Source organism: Corvus brachyrhynchos, unplaced genomic scaffold (genome assembly GCF_000691975.1).
Source record: "Corvus brachyrhynchos isolate BGI_N302 unplaced genomic scaffold, ASM69197v1 scaffold80, whole genome shotgun sequence".
In the NCBI taxonomy this organism is placed as follows: Eukaryota; Metazoa; Chordata; class Aves; order Passeriformes; family Corvidae; genus Corvus; species Corvus brachyrhynchos.
The window spans coordinates 9,317,008-9,333,765 of NW_008236769.1; the positions used below are offsets into that span (position 1 = coordinate 9,317,008).

Here is a 16,758-nt window from a genome sequence, read left to right on the forward strand (position 1 = left end):
CATACACAGGGAATCCTGCAAAACACCTTGTGCACATGTTTGTGATCTGTGGTGAGGATTAAGTTATCATATCCCTTCAAGCTAGACCAGTGAGACCGATGATCTAAAATAAGTTTTCTTCTTTATCTTGTTACAGCCTTGTGACCGACTTTGTAGCATCTGTTTTCCCCCTTCCTTGCGTAGCTAAGCCATAATTTCCTTAACATAAGTTGATGGAGCCAACTATCACATTACCAAAATGCCCACAAGACTGACATCCTAGTCCTGCTGCCAGACATGCTTCACATTGGATGCATTCTTTTAGAAAACTGCTTCCCCAACTTGTTTACCCCAGATGACCTGCTACTGCTGCATGGTGTAAAGTATAGGAGGCAGGGAGAGGAATGTCCCAGTTATCTCTTAAAATTCATTAAATTTACTTTTTGTCATTTACGTAATCTAAAAGTAAAATTCAGACCCAATTCTGATGCTTCTGACTTGCTGAACTGTGGAGTAAGAAATGTGTAGAACATGCTTTTGGTACTGACCACTAGCACAGACATATGGTCCCCAGACCAGTATTCAGTTACAAAATTCTCCCTTTCCCACCTGGAATATTTCTGTGACCTTATAACTGTGAGTGATAAAAAAAAAAAACAACCTAAATTAATCTCTGCAGTGATGTATTCTTTATGCTTATCATGGTAAAGAAGAAATGGCTCCATTGATATTCAAACCACACGGTTTGTGTCAAGGATGACAAAATGAAAAATCTGCCTGATACTGCTATCCTGTCTACTGAAAATAGATATCATAAAATAAATGGGCACTTTAATCAGGGGGGTGGGTTTTGGTGGTAAGGAACCTCTGCTCTCCAAAGAGACAACAGTTCACTTACACAGGCAATGCTGCTTCTTTCACTAATAAGAAACTATAAATAGTTTCATCATCAAAGTCTGGAGGCACTGAACGCTTACAAGCCACGGCAGAACAAAGTGACAAATAGGTGTAATTATGGCAGAGATGAAGCACAAAAGCAGCCAGAGAGCTGTGTGGGTGGGGCTGCAGCAGGGCCACCTTCCTTTGCCACCGTGGTGCCCAGCAGTGCCGGGGGCGGGTGCAGCACTCACAGGAGTAGCCGGCGGTCGTGCCCTCCTGTGCCCTGTCGCTTCCGGCAGTAAGGGACAGCGACCGTGTGTCCGAATCCGGGGAATTGGTTCTGGTGTCCATGTCCCCTTTCAGAATAAGCCAACTGGTCTTCAGCTGCAGAGAGGAAAAACCTGTTACAAGATACAGGATTTAACACCTGAAGGCAGTTCTCCTACCTCAGCTGTCCCAGACACCTTGGGAACTGCTCGTCTGTGTATGCTCGCTGCAGCGAGTAGCCGGCGGTCGTGCCCTCCTGTGCCCTGTCGCTTCCGGCAGTAAGGGACAGCGACCGTGTGTCCGAATCCGGGGAATTGGTTCTGGTGTCCATGTCTCCTTTCAGAATAAGCCAACTGGTCTTCAGCTGCAGAGAGGAAAAACCTGTTACAAGATACAGGATTTAACACCTGAAGGCAGTTCTCCTACCTCAGCTGTCCCAGACACCTTGGGAACTGCTCGTCTGTGTATGCTCGCTGCAGCTTGTACCATCCTTTATCAAATTATAAAAGCTGACTATATGATGATTTAGACATCACAGCTACCAGAAACTTTTAATTTTTAGCTGAGCTGAGGACAGTTTCTCTGTTCATGAAGCTGCCCACTATGCCCCACTTTAGAAGATGCACTACGTCATTTTCTTATAATTAATCTGCTCCTGACATTTTTCTTCTACGTTTATATGCACCCTAAGTAAAAGGCTGCAGGATCAGCTGAATCTCCAATGTAGATATTGAGACCACGTGAAAATCCATGAGTTTACTGCTCTTAATCTCAATCTCCCTACTTCTCCTTACTGTAGAATGTACATTCTAAACCCTTTGGGTGAGAGATTAAGCTTTTCTATGTCTTTTTGAAAAACCTAAAAGTAGTAACAATTAGTTCAACTATTTGAAAGAATACCTTTATATATGAATGTGTTTTAAAAACTGGTTGCTTCAAGAAAGCTCAATACCTCCTTTTGGTCTTTCTGATCATTACCTTCTTACTGTCCTGATCCAAGCTTCCATCCTCCCCTTCTGATCTTCTTGCTGCTGTAAGATTAAGGTAATTTTAAAAATTTGAACTGAATGCATCTTATTTTTTATCTTCTGTTTTGACTGTAGTTATGTTCCAAATATTTTTAAGAGGGGGAGAAAATCAATTAAAAAATAGAATTTGACAGAAAATTTGATGCGTAGAGCTATGGTTTCACAGAATTAATTAAAATAATCTTGAAATTATTACAGTAATACTCATCCTTCATGTATACAGTGAATTTAGAGAATCTATTCCTGCTAAAAAAAAATTCAGAACCTGTCTTTTTAGGAAGAAACTGCTTTTGGGGAATGACTGGTGGGAAAAAAAATTGTACATCATAACTCAGGGACAAATTTCTGTGGTCACTGGACACAGGGAAGCCATTTCCTCCTTCTGTGTTACAATGACCATGGAAGTACAACCAGTCATGCAGATATTTTGTGGTCAGCACACCTGGATCTGCTGGGTTCCCAAAGAGGGTAGACAATCATGGTAAAGAAAATTATGAACAAACTTGGCATTACCCCTTTATGAAATCTACAAGAGAGACTGTGTCAGACTCTGAAATGCAATATTCTTGACCAACCAATTTTTATGACTCTTCTGCCCATATTGTCCTTTTAAATAGTGTTTTCCAAAAAAAAAATCCTGATATTGGGTTACTTTCTTGTAACTTTCCAACTTACTGAGAAGAAAACTGAAAACCTCAAAGCTCTTCATTAGATAGTTCTCAACCCTCAGATGTGTTTTTCCTTGTCTTTTATGTCCCAGAGCATTGTTCCAGATATTGAGTTACAGTTGAGAATCTTATAAAAAGTTTTGTGCCAGATTTCACATTATTTCAGGTAAGTTCTTAAAACTTGAGCCCTAATTGCCTTTGTATCACTCTGAGTAGTTTGGGGGAAGTTTTAATGGTGCAAAACTGGAATAACGTAAGGATGTAGCACAACTTTAAGCCCATGAGAAGTGAGTGTAACAAGGGGGTTGTCTGCAGTGCCTGAGAAAAATAGCCCTGTGCAATGCAATATAGACAGAAAACATACTTATTAATAACAGAAAGAGTATGATTATACAAAAGCTAAGGCTCAGATGAGATTGTTAGAGACAGAGATGGAGAGGAGATTAAATTGCACCATTAAAAGTGCTGCAACACTCCCAACAAGTTGGGAAAACTCTGCCCTCTCCGGTTCCCCAGCCTTCATGTCTGCAGAGGATCTGCCCTGCATCTAAACAACACAGGCAAAAGGCCACCACCAAAAGCATTTCAGTGCTATTCTGTTGCAATTTCTGGTGCCACCACACAGCTCACATCCAGACCTTAACTGGTTTTGCTGAGGAGGTGGTGCTTAAAAAATGAAAACTTGCCATAAGGAAAATATCTGTGGGTTAGAGGTGAAAATCTGTAACTGTAAAGGGTTTGATCCCCCCCCCCCCCCTTTTTTTGTGTGGGGGAAAAGAAAAAAAAAAAGCTGGGTCAGAAAATATAAACAGCATTATGAAAAAACACAAGGTTTTCACAGTTATCTAATAGCATCCTGACAAGGGTACTTTCTCAAGATGGCAAGCTGCTTCTCTGAGGAATAAATAGGAAGGAATATTCATATATGACAGATAAGGAATAAAGACCCTACATTGCAAGAAGGACCTAAACCTGGCTCACAGATATTTTGGGAGCACACCCTAAATCACGAGTCAACAAGATATTCCAGGGTATGTGTACGGATCTTGCTCTCATTAAATCAGAAATCCACATAGAGAATCTGATGCATTTTTGGAAATTTTATTTTTGTTTCAAGACACTGATGTTTTCAAAGAAAAAGCCCCCATGCTTAATTCAAGATTTCTATTCAGAAATTTCAAAGGTTCCACAAGATCTTGAGAGCATCTGATCTCAAAGAGATGCAGAGGATTTATAACCAAAATCAGTGGGGGCTATGAAGGCCAGCCCCTCCCAAGTTCCCAAGAAGGCTTTGTGGAACACAAATAAATCCAAGTGCTCTGAATTTCATCAGTACTGAGCATTAGCTTCACTGATACAAGGGATACCCAGTTCTGCCATGAATCCCAATGTGAGTTCAAAACTTTTTCAGTAACTTTGAATGATGTTCAAATATTTCTAAAACACAAACACACACATATACACACACAACCATGCAGGCTCCTATACTATTCACTTTGCAAACTCAGCTCTGAGTCTGATCTCTTGCATGTCTCATTCTTCCACCACCTTTATTTCATTCTGAAGTTGGTTGTTTATAAAACAAACACAGAAGCTGTAGCTACAGCAAATCTGTTGGGTGCTGATGTAACTAAAACCTTTTAAAGCCAAATGTTTTGGAAGAGCTTCTTGCAGTTCTTGTTTTAAAGAACATTTTTGTGCTTGTTTGTTCAAACTTGGTCTCTTAAACAAAGGAATGTTCTCTGGCTCCTTTTCAGCATGAATTAGTTCAGTGTCCCATTAGCTTGAGGGGCTGAATCATCAGCTGCTCATGTGTTCATGCTTTAGGTGGGATTCCTTCCAGAACAAAAGATAAATTTATTTAAATTTGATTTTACTTTATACTCCTTTTATTGGAAGGAAAGTTTATTGATTTTTGTTGTTGTTTCCGGATTTTATGGTTTTGGGGTTTACATATTTTTAGTTAGAGTAAATTATGTTTTGCCCTCTGGTAGGAAAAAAAAAAAAAGCATGTATAGCCAACACAATCTTTCAGCACATCTATTATCTAGAAAAGAAAGTTTAAAACATATATTCTTGTAAACCTATTGAGATTGCTGACTCACTACTTTAATTCTCTGCTTGCTCCAGTGATTATGAGGACAACTCCATACAGCAGTGCAAAACTGACATAATCCAGACTTCGACAGACAGCAAACTGATACAAAAATGCCCAGCCTGCAAAAATATAGCTGCTGCTTAGAATCCTCTTTGCAAACCAAAAGTGTCTATAACATTAAATGACACAGTCAGGATACAGGATATCAGAATCCTCTCATCAGTGAAGCTCATGAGTGAAGCTATGCTGACTTACATAGATGAGTGTTACTCTGCATTTGTTCACGATCTTTCCAAACACCACTGCAATATTCAACTTTTTCTGCTGTCGGCTTTTTTTTTTTTCTGAGAACTTGCCTCTAGTGATTTATATAAGGAGCAGGCAAAGAGGGGCAGGAGAGGGCAAGTGGGCGTGGCACAGCAGTGAGTGCATAGCACAGCGGTTTGTGTGGTGCTTATTATCAGCTCTGAATTATCAAAACAAATTAAAATACCATTATCCCAGTTTTGGAGAACTTACTGTATCCTTGGACATCATGTTATACAAAATGCTATTTAATTTTCATGTTACTTTTTCTCCTTTTCTGTTTGAGATTATAGGGACATAAGAAATGCAAAGACTACAGCAAAGGAATTTGGGGGTCAAGATACATTTTTTTGCAAAGACACGTAGATAAAAGTGCCACAGAGAAAAGTAGACTGTACCATGCTGTTTGTAGATAGGAGGTTTCCTATAGATGTTATCTTTTACGCCAGTGTCTGAGGAAGAGGAAAGAGAAAGGAAAGAATGAAAGAGTAAGCAAGCAGTTGAGACCATGCTGTTCTTGCCTCCTCTCGGCAACAATAACAATGCAAAAACTTCAGCAAAGACTATGCATTCATTCACTGGTTTGCCATTTACCGGTTATTAAAAGAGAACAAAACTTTATCCATCATATTCTGAAAACATTTACACCTACCTATGCAACATAATCCCCCTTAAGTCCCTCAAAATACTTTAAGACAACTTGAATGGCATCCATTTGGTGATAGGTAGGTGGCTTCATCTGCACTACCACTATATACTTCATAGACAGCAAAAAGAAACTGGCTACACTTGCCACTATTTAAAATTCATATGTAAGTACAACAGACTACTACAACTGTCACACTTGGAAAAGGATTTTCTCCATTAATTACAAATAAAGTCTATACGTTCACATGTAAATGTTTATACTGGAAATACAAACTACTATTTAGGAAATCCAATAATTTGTCTTAATTTTGAATTGTATGGCTAACTTGGCCTTCCAGGAATTTTCTGGGAGCCCTCAGAGCCACAGTCTAGGGTTCCCATATCACACTGTACAGACATCAGATTTACTCAGTACTATGGACCTGAGCAGATACAATTCCTAATCGTGGTCTGTTTACAGAAACATAAACCACAGAAGCTAAACATGAATAAACAAACTATTACAGTGAGGAGGTAGATGTGTTTAGCAGTCAAAAAGCTAAATGGTGTGGATGTAAGTTTAATGTGCTTGTTGGCTGAACTTGAAAACAGTGGAGTACATATGCAGAGACAGGCACAGCGAGCCTCCTTCAGTTCTCAAGTCTTCCAGCTTCTTTTAAAATTTATGTTAATATTACTTAAATTCAGATAATAGACTGATAAGGAAAAATAACTAAAACAACAAAAACCCCTTCAGTCATTCCTCCTGCACACAAATTCAATACATCCATGCAGTTATGGCAATATCGACCATAGGATCTTAGAATGATTAAGGCTGAAAAAACCTCTAAGATCATCAAGTTCAGCCACTAACCCAGAACTGCTGTAACTTTGTACTCTTGGTAACATTTTTTATTCTGTGCCTCCTGTAAAGTAGTTTTTTTTAAAAATATAGGTACATGAGCACACAGCTCTCTTTTATTTTTGAGATGAAGTTTAACAACAGTTATTCACTTACTAGACATTTTCTTGTTCTGCACTTTGAAATTCACAAATCAATGCCAAAAGGAAAAAAAAATTACATTCAGAAGAGGATAAACAGGTGCCAGATATTGAAGATCAAAAGCTAAGCAGTTAATGCCTACCTGGAATATGGAAATGCCTAGGAGCCTGCTGATAGACAGAAGGTGAAGATTTGCTGTCAGAGTACATGGATAAGCTTGGAGTGCTCCGACCACTTTCACTGCCTCCAAGGGGAAGAGCAAAGAAAGCAGATAAAAGAAAAATGGAAAGCAAAGTAGAGTATTTCAAGCATAAAAGCTTGTTCAGAATGACTTGTTAATCCAACAGTTTTAAATATATGTTTTTGTAAAACCCATTATTTTTCAGCATAGTACATTGGCTCAGACTCCAAACACCTCATCAAAAATTACTATCTGATAAATATCAGATTAAGATGCCCTACTTTGAAATGAAAACTTCTCTTTTAATGGCACTTTAAAAAAGAAAATCAAAGGATAAGAACATCCAGAATCTTGCAATGTGTTTTGCATAGCCTTAACTGAATAATCTACTGATGACGTGTTTTAAAAGTTTAATGCTATGGCTCGTAGCCTGTCCCTGAAACCAGTAGTAAATAATTAAGTAATGTTTAAATTATCTCAAAGCAGGACTAGACCAAAATATAAACGTTATGGTTAAGTCAAATAATCCTGCATATATGAGTGACAAAAAGAGATGTTGAAATTTGGCTTTCAATTGCAAACTTTTCCCACAGGTAACATACCACAGCATTTTTATGCAAACAAGGTTGGATTATCAAGTCATGAATCTATAATGCCATAGTCACTTCACCAAATTTCAAGATATAAATAGGATTTTTCCATATTCATTTCTACACTTGTTTTGTCAAATGCTTATTAGGTGCCATTCATCTCCTCTTGGTTTATTTCCCTGAAGCACACTCTATGGCATTATAGTGCTGCTTGGCAAACAAAAAAGTAAAGCTCTACTTTTTTGGGACTTGTAAAATCCTTTTAGTTCACAGCACTGTTAAGCAACTGGAAGCAAACATGACATTTATTCTTACATCAAATGATTGTTAATTTGCTGTTACTCTTTTAGTGTGGATGAAGCACAGATTTAATGGCTAGTAATGATGAAGTTGTAGCAATTTTCTCTGGGGTAAGGAAAGTGCAGCAGCTCAGGGCATTAGATCTGCAACTGAGCTCTGCCTTCATGAAGGGGACATTTTATAACCACAGAGCTACTGGGCTACCAGAGCTGTCGAGGCCATGCCCATGGAGGTGGTCTCTGCTGACAAGCAGTGGGTGCATGGCCATCTGACTGTCACCAAAGCCAGCCTTGCCATGCACCACTGAGGTCAAGGGGACAGTGCCACCGAGCTCAGCAGGAGCAGAGACAGGACAGATGAGGTCAGAAGAGCGTGCTGTTTTATCTCATAACAATACACTAACTAATCCATCCTAAATTGTGTCTGTAGCGTTCACAGTAGACAAAAAATTAAAACTCAAAAGCTATTCAGCTGTGACACAACAGTGATTTCTTGTTGAAAAAGTGTAATCTTGGATACTGAGAAACTGAAATCCCAACTACAGGTGCTGATAGCCCATGGTCCTTCCAAAATGTAAAGGAAAAATTATGAAATCACTAAGAATCCAGTGTTTCACCATGAGCTTGCAGGCAAGCAGTCCTCAGACAAGAAACCAGACAGCTATTCAGTTTCTGGATTCCCACTTTGCTCTTGGAAGACAAAAAATGGTGATAGGTTTTCACTCCACATTTACAAATTCCCTCTTTCTTTGCTGCTTGCCCCAAATTCCTGCCCATCCCTATTAAATGGAAGAAACCTCAACGTCCCTTATACCTCCAAAATTCTTAAAAATATTGTGATGTCCTTCATTCAAATAAGATACTGTTATTGGAGTTTTCTAATTTAAACAGAAAGAAATTTCCACAGTGTATTAATTCCTCATTTACTTAAAAATTAGCATATTAATAAAATGTCTATTCATATATGATCTGCATGAGTAATCACTTCACTGAGCAGTGACTCAAGGTGTTGGTATCATACACGCACAGAAAGTCATTCTTCAGTGATAGGGCAGAGTGTCAGCAGGGAATCAGGAGGAAGCATTAATTAAGGAACACAAGATATAAGTGCAAGTACCCGGGGACAGGGAATCCAAAAATTGCTCAGTGCAAGGATCATCTGTGTGGAGCAGTTTGCAAAGCCATAACCTCTAATTTACTCAAAATTGAAGAACTAAGGATGAAATGACGGAAAAGGTTCTTCTTGCACCCCACTCCTACAAACTGATACACATTTGAACTTTAATTCTGCCACTGATTTGGACAAACATGATAGTTGTATTTCACCTTTTGAATACAACAGTAAATGTTCAATAATAAAGCAAATTGAAGATCCATGTAAAGAAAGTTAATGTGTAGGAACTACAGAAAGCTGCTTAGCCTAGGCTATAGTTTAAATCTCTAAAATGAGACTTTGCTAATACATTATCTCTTTCAAGGTTTGCCTAGTATAGACTGAAGAAGAACTTCAAGTAAGTTCTCAGAGAAAAAATAACTACCAGAGAGAGCAGTTTTTCAAACTTTTGGGCTTGCCTTTTCCCACAAGCAGCCACAGGCTGTGATCTTCTCTACTGATCAGTGACGAGCAAAAACCCAGAATCCTGAACTCTTCCCTGGATGTTGTTTAGCTTGGAAAGAATCTGGGAAGGCTTACTTTGAACTTGAGCGTAAACCACAAAAACTTCCTTGTGCCTTCTGGCTGCTGACAGGGCAGGCTGTACTTTTAACCCTGTGTGTGTAGAGCCAACTGACCAGGGCTCAGACCATGCTCCCTTTTTAAGGGACTGTCAGGAAAAGTACAATATTGCTTATATCTCCTTCTTAGCCAGCTTTTATCTTAGCTGTGAGGATGGGAAAGTTGATAACAAGCTACAGTAAGAGCTGTCTAAGTTCAGGACTGAAGAACAAACAGATGTCACTGGTCTAATGAGGGAACTGTCCAAGCCTACTCACAAAACTGGACCCTTTAATATCTCTGCCCATGGTGCACTAAATTAGAAAAAGTTTTTTGAAGCTTGATGACTAATTCTTTTCAAGTTTTCAAAGCCAAAGAAAAAGATCTTTGGAAGCTGTGCTCCTGCACTAGAAAGGCAAGATAATTTCCACCATGTTTTAAGCAAACATTTTTTTCAGCAGGGCTCAGCACACTCAAAGACTCCATCACTTCAAGAAGAACTGCTACACCAAGCATAGGTACTTCAAGTATCACACCTATGACTTGCAAGAGCATGAACTGAGAAACTTTCTTGAAGTGAGGTTCTCACAGGACTTATTCTGAAGACAAAAATCCTTAAAAGAGCACAACCAAATCATTTCTCTTCATGATAAATAACAGGTCATCCTATTACACTTCATGGGAGCTAGACTGCAGTACACTGACAGAACAGGAACTTAGTAATCATATTCGTCACTGGAAAAAATGATGAACTCTGTCATTCTCAGGAAGAATATGATGCAACCTCAGTGAAATCAAAAGGAAGATTTTGCTTGTCTTATTTTCCCTAGGCTAGTGATGTATCTGTCTACTGGAAGCTTAAAGAAATTATGACATATGTGGAGTGCTGGTTTTACAAAGATTACTTCTAGTATAATAAAGCAGAGTATTATTTTTGGATTTTATTTTTTTTTTTTAAATAAGCATTATTTCACTTTCTTAAAACTGAAGCGGCAACATTAAGGTTGATCCGGACACAAAACAACTATTGTTACAATCCTACTCTTCCCACACTAACCACTTTGAAGAGAAAAAAAGAGCATATCTACACCATCAAAAGGCACTTCCAGATAAGGAAAAAAACACATTCTAGAACTCAGAATTCAGAGACCTTGAGGAGGATGAGGCAAATCTTCTGACTCATTCTGGACAGAGACATTAACTCAGTGAAAACCAGTGAATAATCTATTCAACCTTGGCAGGGCTCAGGACTACCTACTTAGGAAAATTATAGACAGGATCACCTGCCTCACAGGAACACTGTGAGGCACTGTAAGGTACAGCCTGCAAAATATTTTAGCTCCTTAATAAAAAAGTGCTGCAGAATTGCAAACTATTATTATTTCGATCACATTACTAATAATTATTTGGGCACAAGAACCTACCACTTGATGATTCCTTCATCCAAACAGGAGCACTTAATAATTGGTGCTGCTCTGAGAAACACCAGGTAGCACTGAGCAGAAACTCATTTGCACAGGAGTGCTGCCAAGCAACTGCCAGCAGGACTTCGAGAAAGAGCTTTCCATACAGTGAAATTGTGTGCTACAGCACACCGAAGAAGTTTCTCTTACTCAGTACATCAGGTTGGATAATACCATCCAAAATTAGAGGACAGATAAAAAAACAGTTCAAGCAGTGCCCCAGAATACCAGGGATTGTGCCAGTCTTTCAAGAAATGTGTGGGAGGCTGACTGCTTCTGGTTGTGGAAAGGAGCTTTGCAGGTAGACTCTGAAACGGCAACAAACAGCTTAATCTCATCAGATTTTTCCCCCTAAGTTTAATCTCAAGGATCATATTTGGATGTCTCGAGCCTGATTCTGTTCCTGTTTATCCCAGTGAAATTCAGCTGCCTTTGGGCAGCATCAGGGCCCAATGAAGATGCATTAATTATTATTCCAAAGGCAACGAGTACCTGCTATTCACTTGCATGTGCAAGTCTGGCTCCTGCAGAGGGTCATTCCCTTTTCTTTACTGGTTACAACCTCAAGAACAACAGTTTTACTTAATTAAATCAAAGAGTACATGAGAGTCCAGGAACAGGCATTGAAAGTGTTTGCCATTCATGTCTGCTCACAGTTCATATTGTTACTATAGAAGAGAGACTCAGGGGAAGACAAATGCGGTAGCTGAATGTCTTCTCTCTTGGACATTTAACCAACTAGCTAAAAAAAAACCTTTGACTCAAAGGCTCCTGGCATTCCTTAGTGCTGTCTCACATCCAGCATGGAGGTCATCAGAAGTTAATATCCACTGCAAAAAAACTAATGGCAAGGAGAACAGATTCAGTCACTATGTTTTATAAGCTATGGCACAGCTTAACTGACAGTGCAACTGCACTGATGTAACCAGCTGTCATAACTTTTTGCAATGCTACAAATAATATGAAGAACATCTAAATGTAGGTTGGAAGGTTAGATAACTGATCATCCTATGTTGTATCAAATGTATAAGCTTATTATACTATTTACCATCACTATTTAGGGTATTTTAAAACAAAAAGACTTTTAAATAATTCCCTTCCTCAGTTTCATTAGAAAAGCTAATTCTTTCCATCTACCCTTTGAAAGACACTTTACACTCACTGAAAAAAAGCAAAAATAAAACACCCCATACCCACTCAGTTTGTAAAACTTACACAGTACATCAAGGAAGCACTTGCACAAAATTAAGACAAATTTTATCCAGGTGGAAGCCATGCTTGCACAGACATAAAAGTGAAACACAGCTGAATAAATCTACATTATCACAGCACGGTTTTGCATTCCTGGACCTTACCTTTGAAGAAAGGGATGTAATGATGTCTGAATGTAGATGTAAGGCTTGGGTGTTGGGGCAGGGAGATGCAGCTACTGGTACCAAGACTGTGAGTACCAGCTGGGGGCAACAGAGAGTAAGTGAAAATAAACTATTTAGTTCACTTACTGAAAGCCACAAATTACAATGCCATCCTTTTTTTTCAGGAACATTTTCCTCCTGATGCTTAGAAAACATATAGCTTATATTTAAAACTCCATCTTTCTCTGGTTATTGCTAAAAACATGACAGTGGCCATACTTTGGGGTCAGCCAAGGGACAGGGGCTTTCCGCGGACAAAAAGGGCATCACCCAAAATGCTGTAACGCATCAGAAAATATTCCAGAAAAGGCACCACAAAAAGCATGGCTGCACCCAGGGGAAAACCTGCATATTAAAAAGCTGCAAGAGGGAATGATAAATGCTCATAATGGATCTAATGAAATGAAATGGGAAGAGCCTTGTCTCTGCAGAGAACTGTGCCCTGAGTGGGTCCAGTTCTCACTGTCGGCGGTGCACACCGGTAGGATTTAGTTCACCATGCACCAGGGCACTCCAGTGCATGGCTAATTTAAGTATTTGAAGAAACATTCTGAAGTTATTTGAGCTCTGAAAGTTAGACATGTGATTAAATACCTTGAAATATATTCTCAAGTCATCTTTGTTTGCTTTGCTGCAATAATGTCCTGATAACACAGTTTGGAAGACTAGTGGCAGTTATTAAAAATGGTGATTATGAAGATTATCCTCTAAATTTTAAAGCATTAGAGTTTATTTGGAATTCCTTTTGCCTTTCCTCCTTGCTTTAACAATGTGCTGCTAAGATTAGGCATGACAGCTACCAGACCTTCAGCAGAGATTAATGTCTCTAATAGATTTTTTTATGCTCCATCTCATTTCCACTTTGACAAAGACTTTATGTAGTATAAATATTCAATTCCTGTAAAAATTGTTCCTGTTACCCATAAAATCTTCATTTCCCCTGGAAAGATTAAAAATTCACAGATTTCAAAACTAGTTTAGAATTATAATGTATCCCCAATGAAATTAAAAGACAACGAAAAAGTAATAAAAATACTCTGTGTTCTTCACCTGAATGATGGAGAAAAAATACAATTAATTTTGAGCAATTTCACTGATTATTCCCAAGGATAAAACTCTGTACAAAACCCAAATATGAATGGGGTTTTATAAGGCTTTCCCATGCAAAGATGAAAAGGAGATGATCCCTCCTGTTGGTGTGACAAGAGCACCAACACAGCTGCTACTACAGCCCAAAGCCACAAAAATACATTGTAAACTTCTCGACTAAAGCAACTTGGCCTTCAAAATCCAGCCATCAGAACCAGTCATTCCTCCAGCTCTTGCACTGTGGACAGGGGACATGAACCATGACCCTGTGTACAAGAACCTACACAAAGTCACTTGATGACCCTCTTGGTTTTGTGCATATTCACTGATACTGTGCCACACCTTGAAAGAGCTGTGGATTGAGTATCTATCTTCAGGCAGGATGAGACCAGGATAAAGTTCTTTAAACTCTTCTATCTTGTGTCTACCTAAGATCAATTTTTCTTAAATGCCTATTTTTGTTTTCTTGGATGCATGTTCCTGAAGCACTTGCTTCCTTTCTCCCCATGGGACTCTTTGTTCACTGTAAATAAATCACTGCTATAAACTGCTATTCCACCTTAAATCCCTGTCTACTGGAGTCAATTCTACTTACAACATAACACAAAGTAATGGAAAAATCTAGAGAATAAGTAAGGCTGCTTTTCAATTACCTGGTCTGCTGTAATGCTGAGGAGAATGGGAGGTGGGGGTGTACCGACCATAGCCCAGGGAGCCAGCAGAGCTGGGACTTGATGTCCTGTACTGCTTGAAAGATCTGTCATCTTGGTCACCCTTAGAGGAAGAGAGGAAATACATGTCATTAGGGAAGAGAAATAACTGCAGAAACAGGCAGAATATGCCATCTTGTGTGTTTCTGTGCTGTGCAGGTGGGAGTCGATGCTGTCCTAAGATTCCATGCAATCCTAATGAAATGAGGTGGTTTTCAGCACCTCCACCAGCAGTGTGACTGAAACTGCTCTGCCAAGTACCAGAGAATGGTCATGTTTCCAGGAAAGTCAGCACAGACATAAATTTAAAATTACAATATAATTTGAAAAGAACACAACAGTGTAAAAGTGTTGTTTCAGGACAGTGTAATTCCCTGAACAAATAAAAGCAGGTGGAAGATGAGCTCAGGTTAGCATGACAGCATTATGGTCACTTTGTACCCATATGAATGGATGCATAATGGTTACAGACAACACAAAAATCAGCGCTTGCTGGTTTCACTACATCATGAAACTGACTGTGTATAAACTGCCCGGTGTACCATACTGTAATATGGTCATTACTCTAAGAATCCAATGTAAACACTCGTGTAGCATTAGCATTAATACTGCAGCATTGTGCAGAGCCAGTCACACAATCCAATTCCCACTAAACGCTTGGCTTCAACCAGTTAAAACCATGTGCCCACACTCCAAGCCTCTGATTTTGTACAGCTAGTTAACCTGCAACTGCAATTTGCAAGTAGGGTCTTCTTAACAGTAAAAGCACTACTGAGTGGAATAGACGTAGAAATGACTTTGTGTAAATGAGCTATAAAAGCAAATTCAAATTTCCTTCTTTTTAAGACAAATGAGAATTGGCTTGAGTTAACTCCAAATGAGAACAAATCAATGTAACCTGCAGATGCTCCATCAGGGAAAGTCATACTCCTAAAAATCCTTCCCCTCTCCTATTCCAGTAGAAAAGAAGGAAAATAGGCTATATCATAGCAAGTGTCAGTCACTTATCATGACTATGGGGATGCCTTTAGGCATCTGTGTAATTCCCACTGGATCATTCATCTTATATACACTCAGTAGATGCTACTTAGTCCCACCATCTTCTCCCAGATTCCTATCAGAACAACTTAATTATGTCCATACATTCATCTTTAGATGAATTTGCCTTCTCTGGGACTATACTTGACTCTACAGAGATGTACAATATTCTGACACCACCAGATTTTTTCCTAGGGTCAAGGTATGCTCCATCCCTTCAATGTCACCTCAGACCCACCAGCTGCATTTCCAAAAGTGGAAAATCAGTTTAGTATAGTGGCCAGCAGCATTATTGCTTTAATATCAAGTTCATAAGTAATTATACAAAAAACAAAGAACAACTGATGCCTTCCCAAGCGTGCAGTGTTCTGTAGGCATCTTGCCACCAACTCCTCTACGTTCAGCTCGAGATGTTTCCCTCCTGAAGTACCTATGTTGTGTAATACCCACTCTAACCTTTGTGGAGAGAATTACAAGCAGTATTGCAATGGCTTTACAAAGCCTTGTGATGATATTTAAATATCAGATGAGTGTTAGCTAGTGGTCTGTGATGTGTCCAATTCTATGATACAGTGGAACTTTCCTCTAATAAAAATCCCTGCAACAAAACCAGTGACAAGTTTCCAGATGATGATGCCCGAGCACCCGATCACAGACTCCTTAAAGAGAGACAGCAAGCACAGAGAAGCTGGATAACATGGGAGTATACACAAGTCATGGCAGTCCCAACCTCCACATCAGTATCACTTTTGGAACCTAATATTGGCAGTTTGGTAACTGAATTTAAAGGAAATTATTATAATCTTCCAAAACACCAAGTTTTCATATTGTTTCAGACCTTACCTTTGTGTACCTTGTGCCTCTGTAAGGAACAGTCAATCTAGTTCATGTAACCAAATATTAAATAAAGCATTAATTTATTTGTAAATTATCAAATAAATTGCATTTCTGCCGGTTAACTTCTCTGTTAATTCTCAGTCCTTAATTCTCCATGATTACCAAAATTCTGCAGATCATAAAATTGGGATAATGGAGAAATTAGCCAGACCCATGATACGTAATTGGGTTACTATCTGGGAAAATATATTAAATGCATTCACTGCTCCCAAAATGATGTTTCTTGAAACAAAGACTAGCTTAATTAATGCACATCAAAATACACAGACCTAGAAGTTCAGGTATGTGTAAATGATTTATAAGTAGGTGTACACAAATAGTATAAGTAGTTTAACTATTTGTGAAATAAAAAAATGAGAAGAAAATAAGAAGAGAAAGATATGCTGAGCATTAATTTAAATCAGCTCATGCTCACAGCTTTAAATGTGAACATAAATCATATTTCCCAACATAATTTATTTAGTAGAGCTTGAAGAAGTGACCACCATACAACCTTTATTTAGGAAA

At 38.8% G+C, this 16,758-nt stretch overlaps 1 protein-coding gene across 1 annotated transcript in view; it reads right to left on the minus strand.

The window, feature by feature from the left end:
- ABLIM2 (actin binding LIM protein family member 2) overlaps positions 1 to 16,758 on the minus strand; it is a 95,097-nt gene that overhangs the window by 21,248 nt on the left and 57,091 nt on the right. The window contains exons 11-15 of the mRNA XM_017727532.1: positions 14,260 to 14,380; positions 6,998 to 7,099; positions 5,624 to 5,677; positions 2,104 to 2,156; positions 1,057 to 1,242 (exon numbers count right to left, since the gene is read on the minus strand). Of these exons, the coding sequence (XP_017583021.1) occupies positions 1,057 to 1,242; positions 2,104 to 2,156; positions 5,624 to 5,677; positions 6,998 to 7,099; positions 14,260 to 14,380 (516 nt within the window). The remainder of the gene's footprint in view (positions 1 to 1,056; positions 1,243 to 2,103; positions 2,157 to 5,623; positions 5,678 to 6,997; positions 7,100 to 14,259; positions 14,381 to 16,758) is intronic.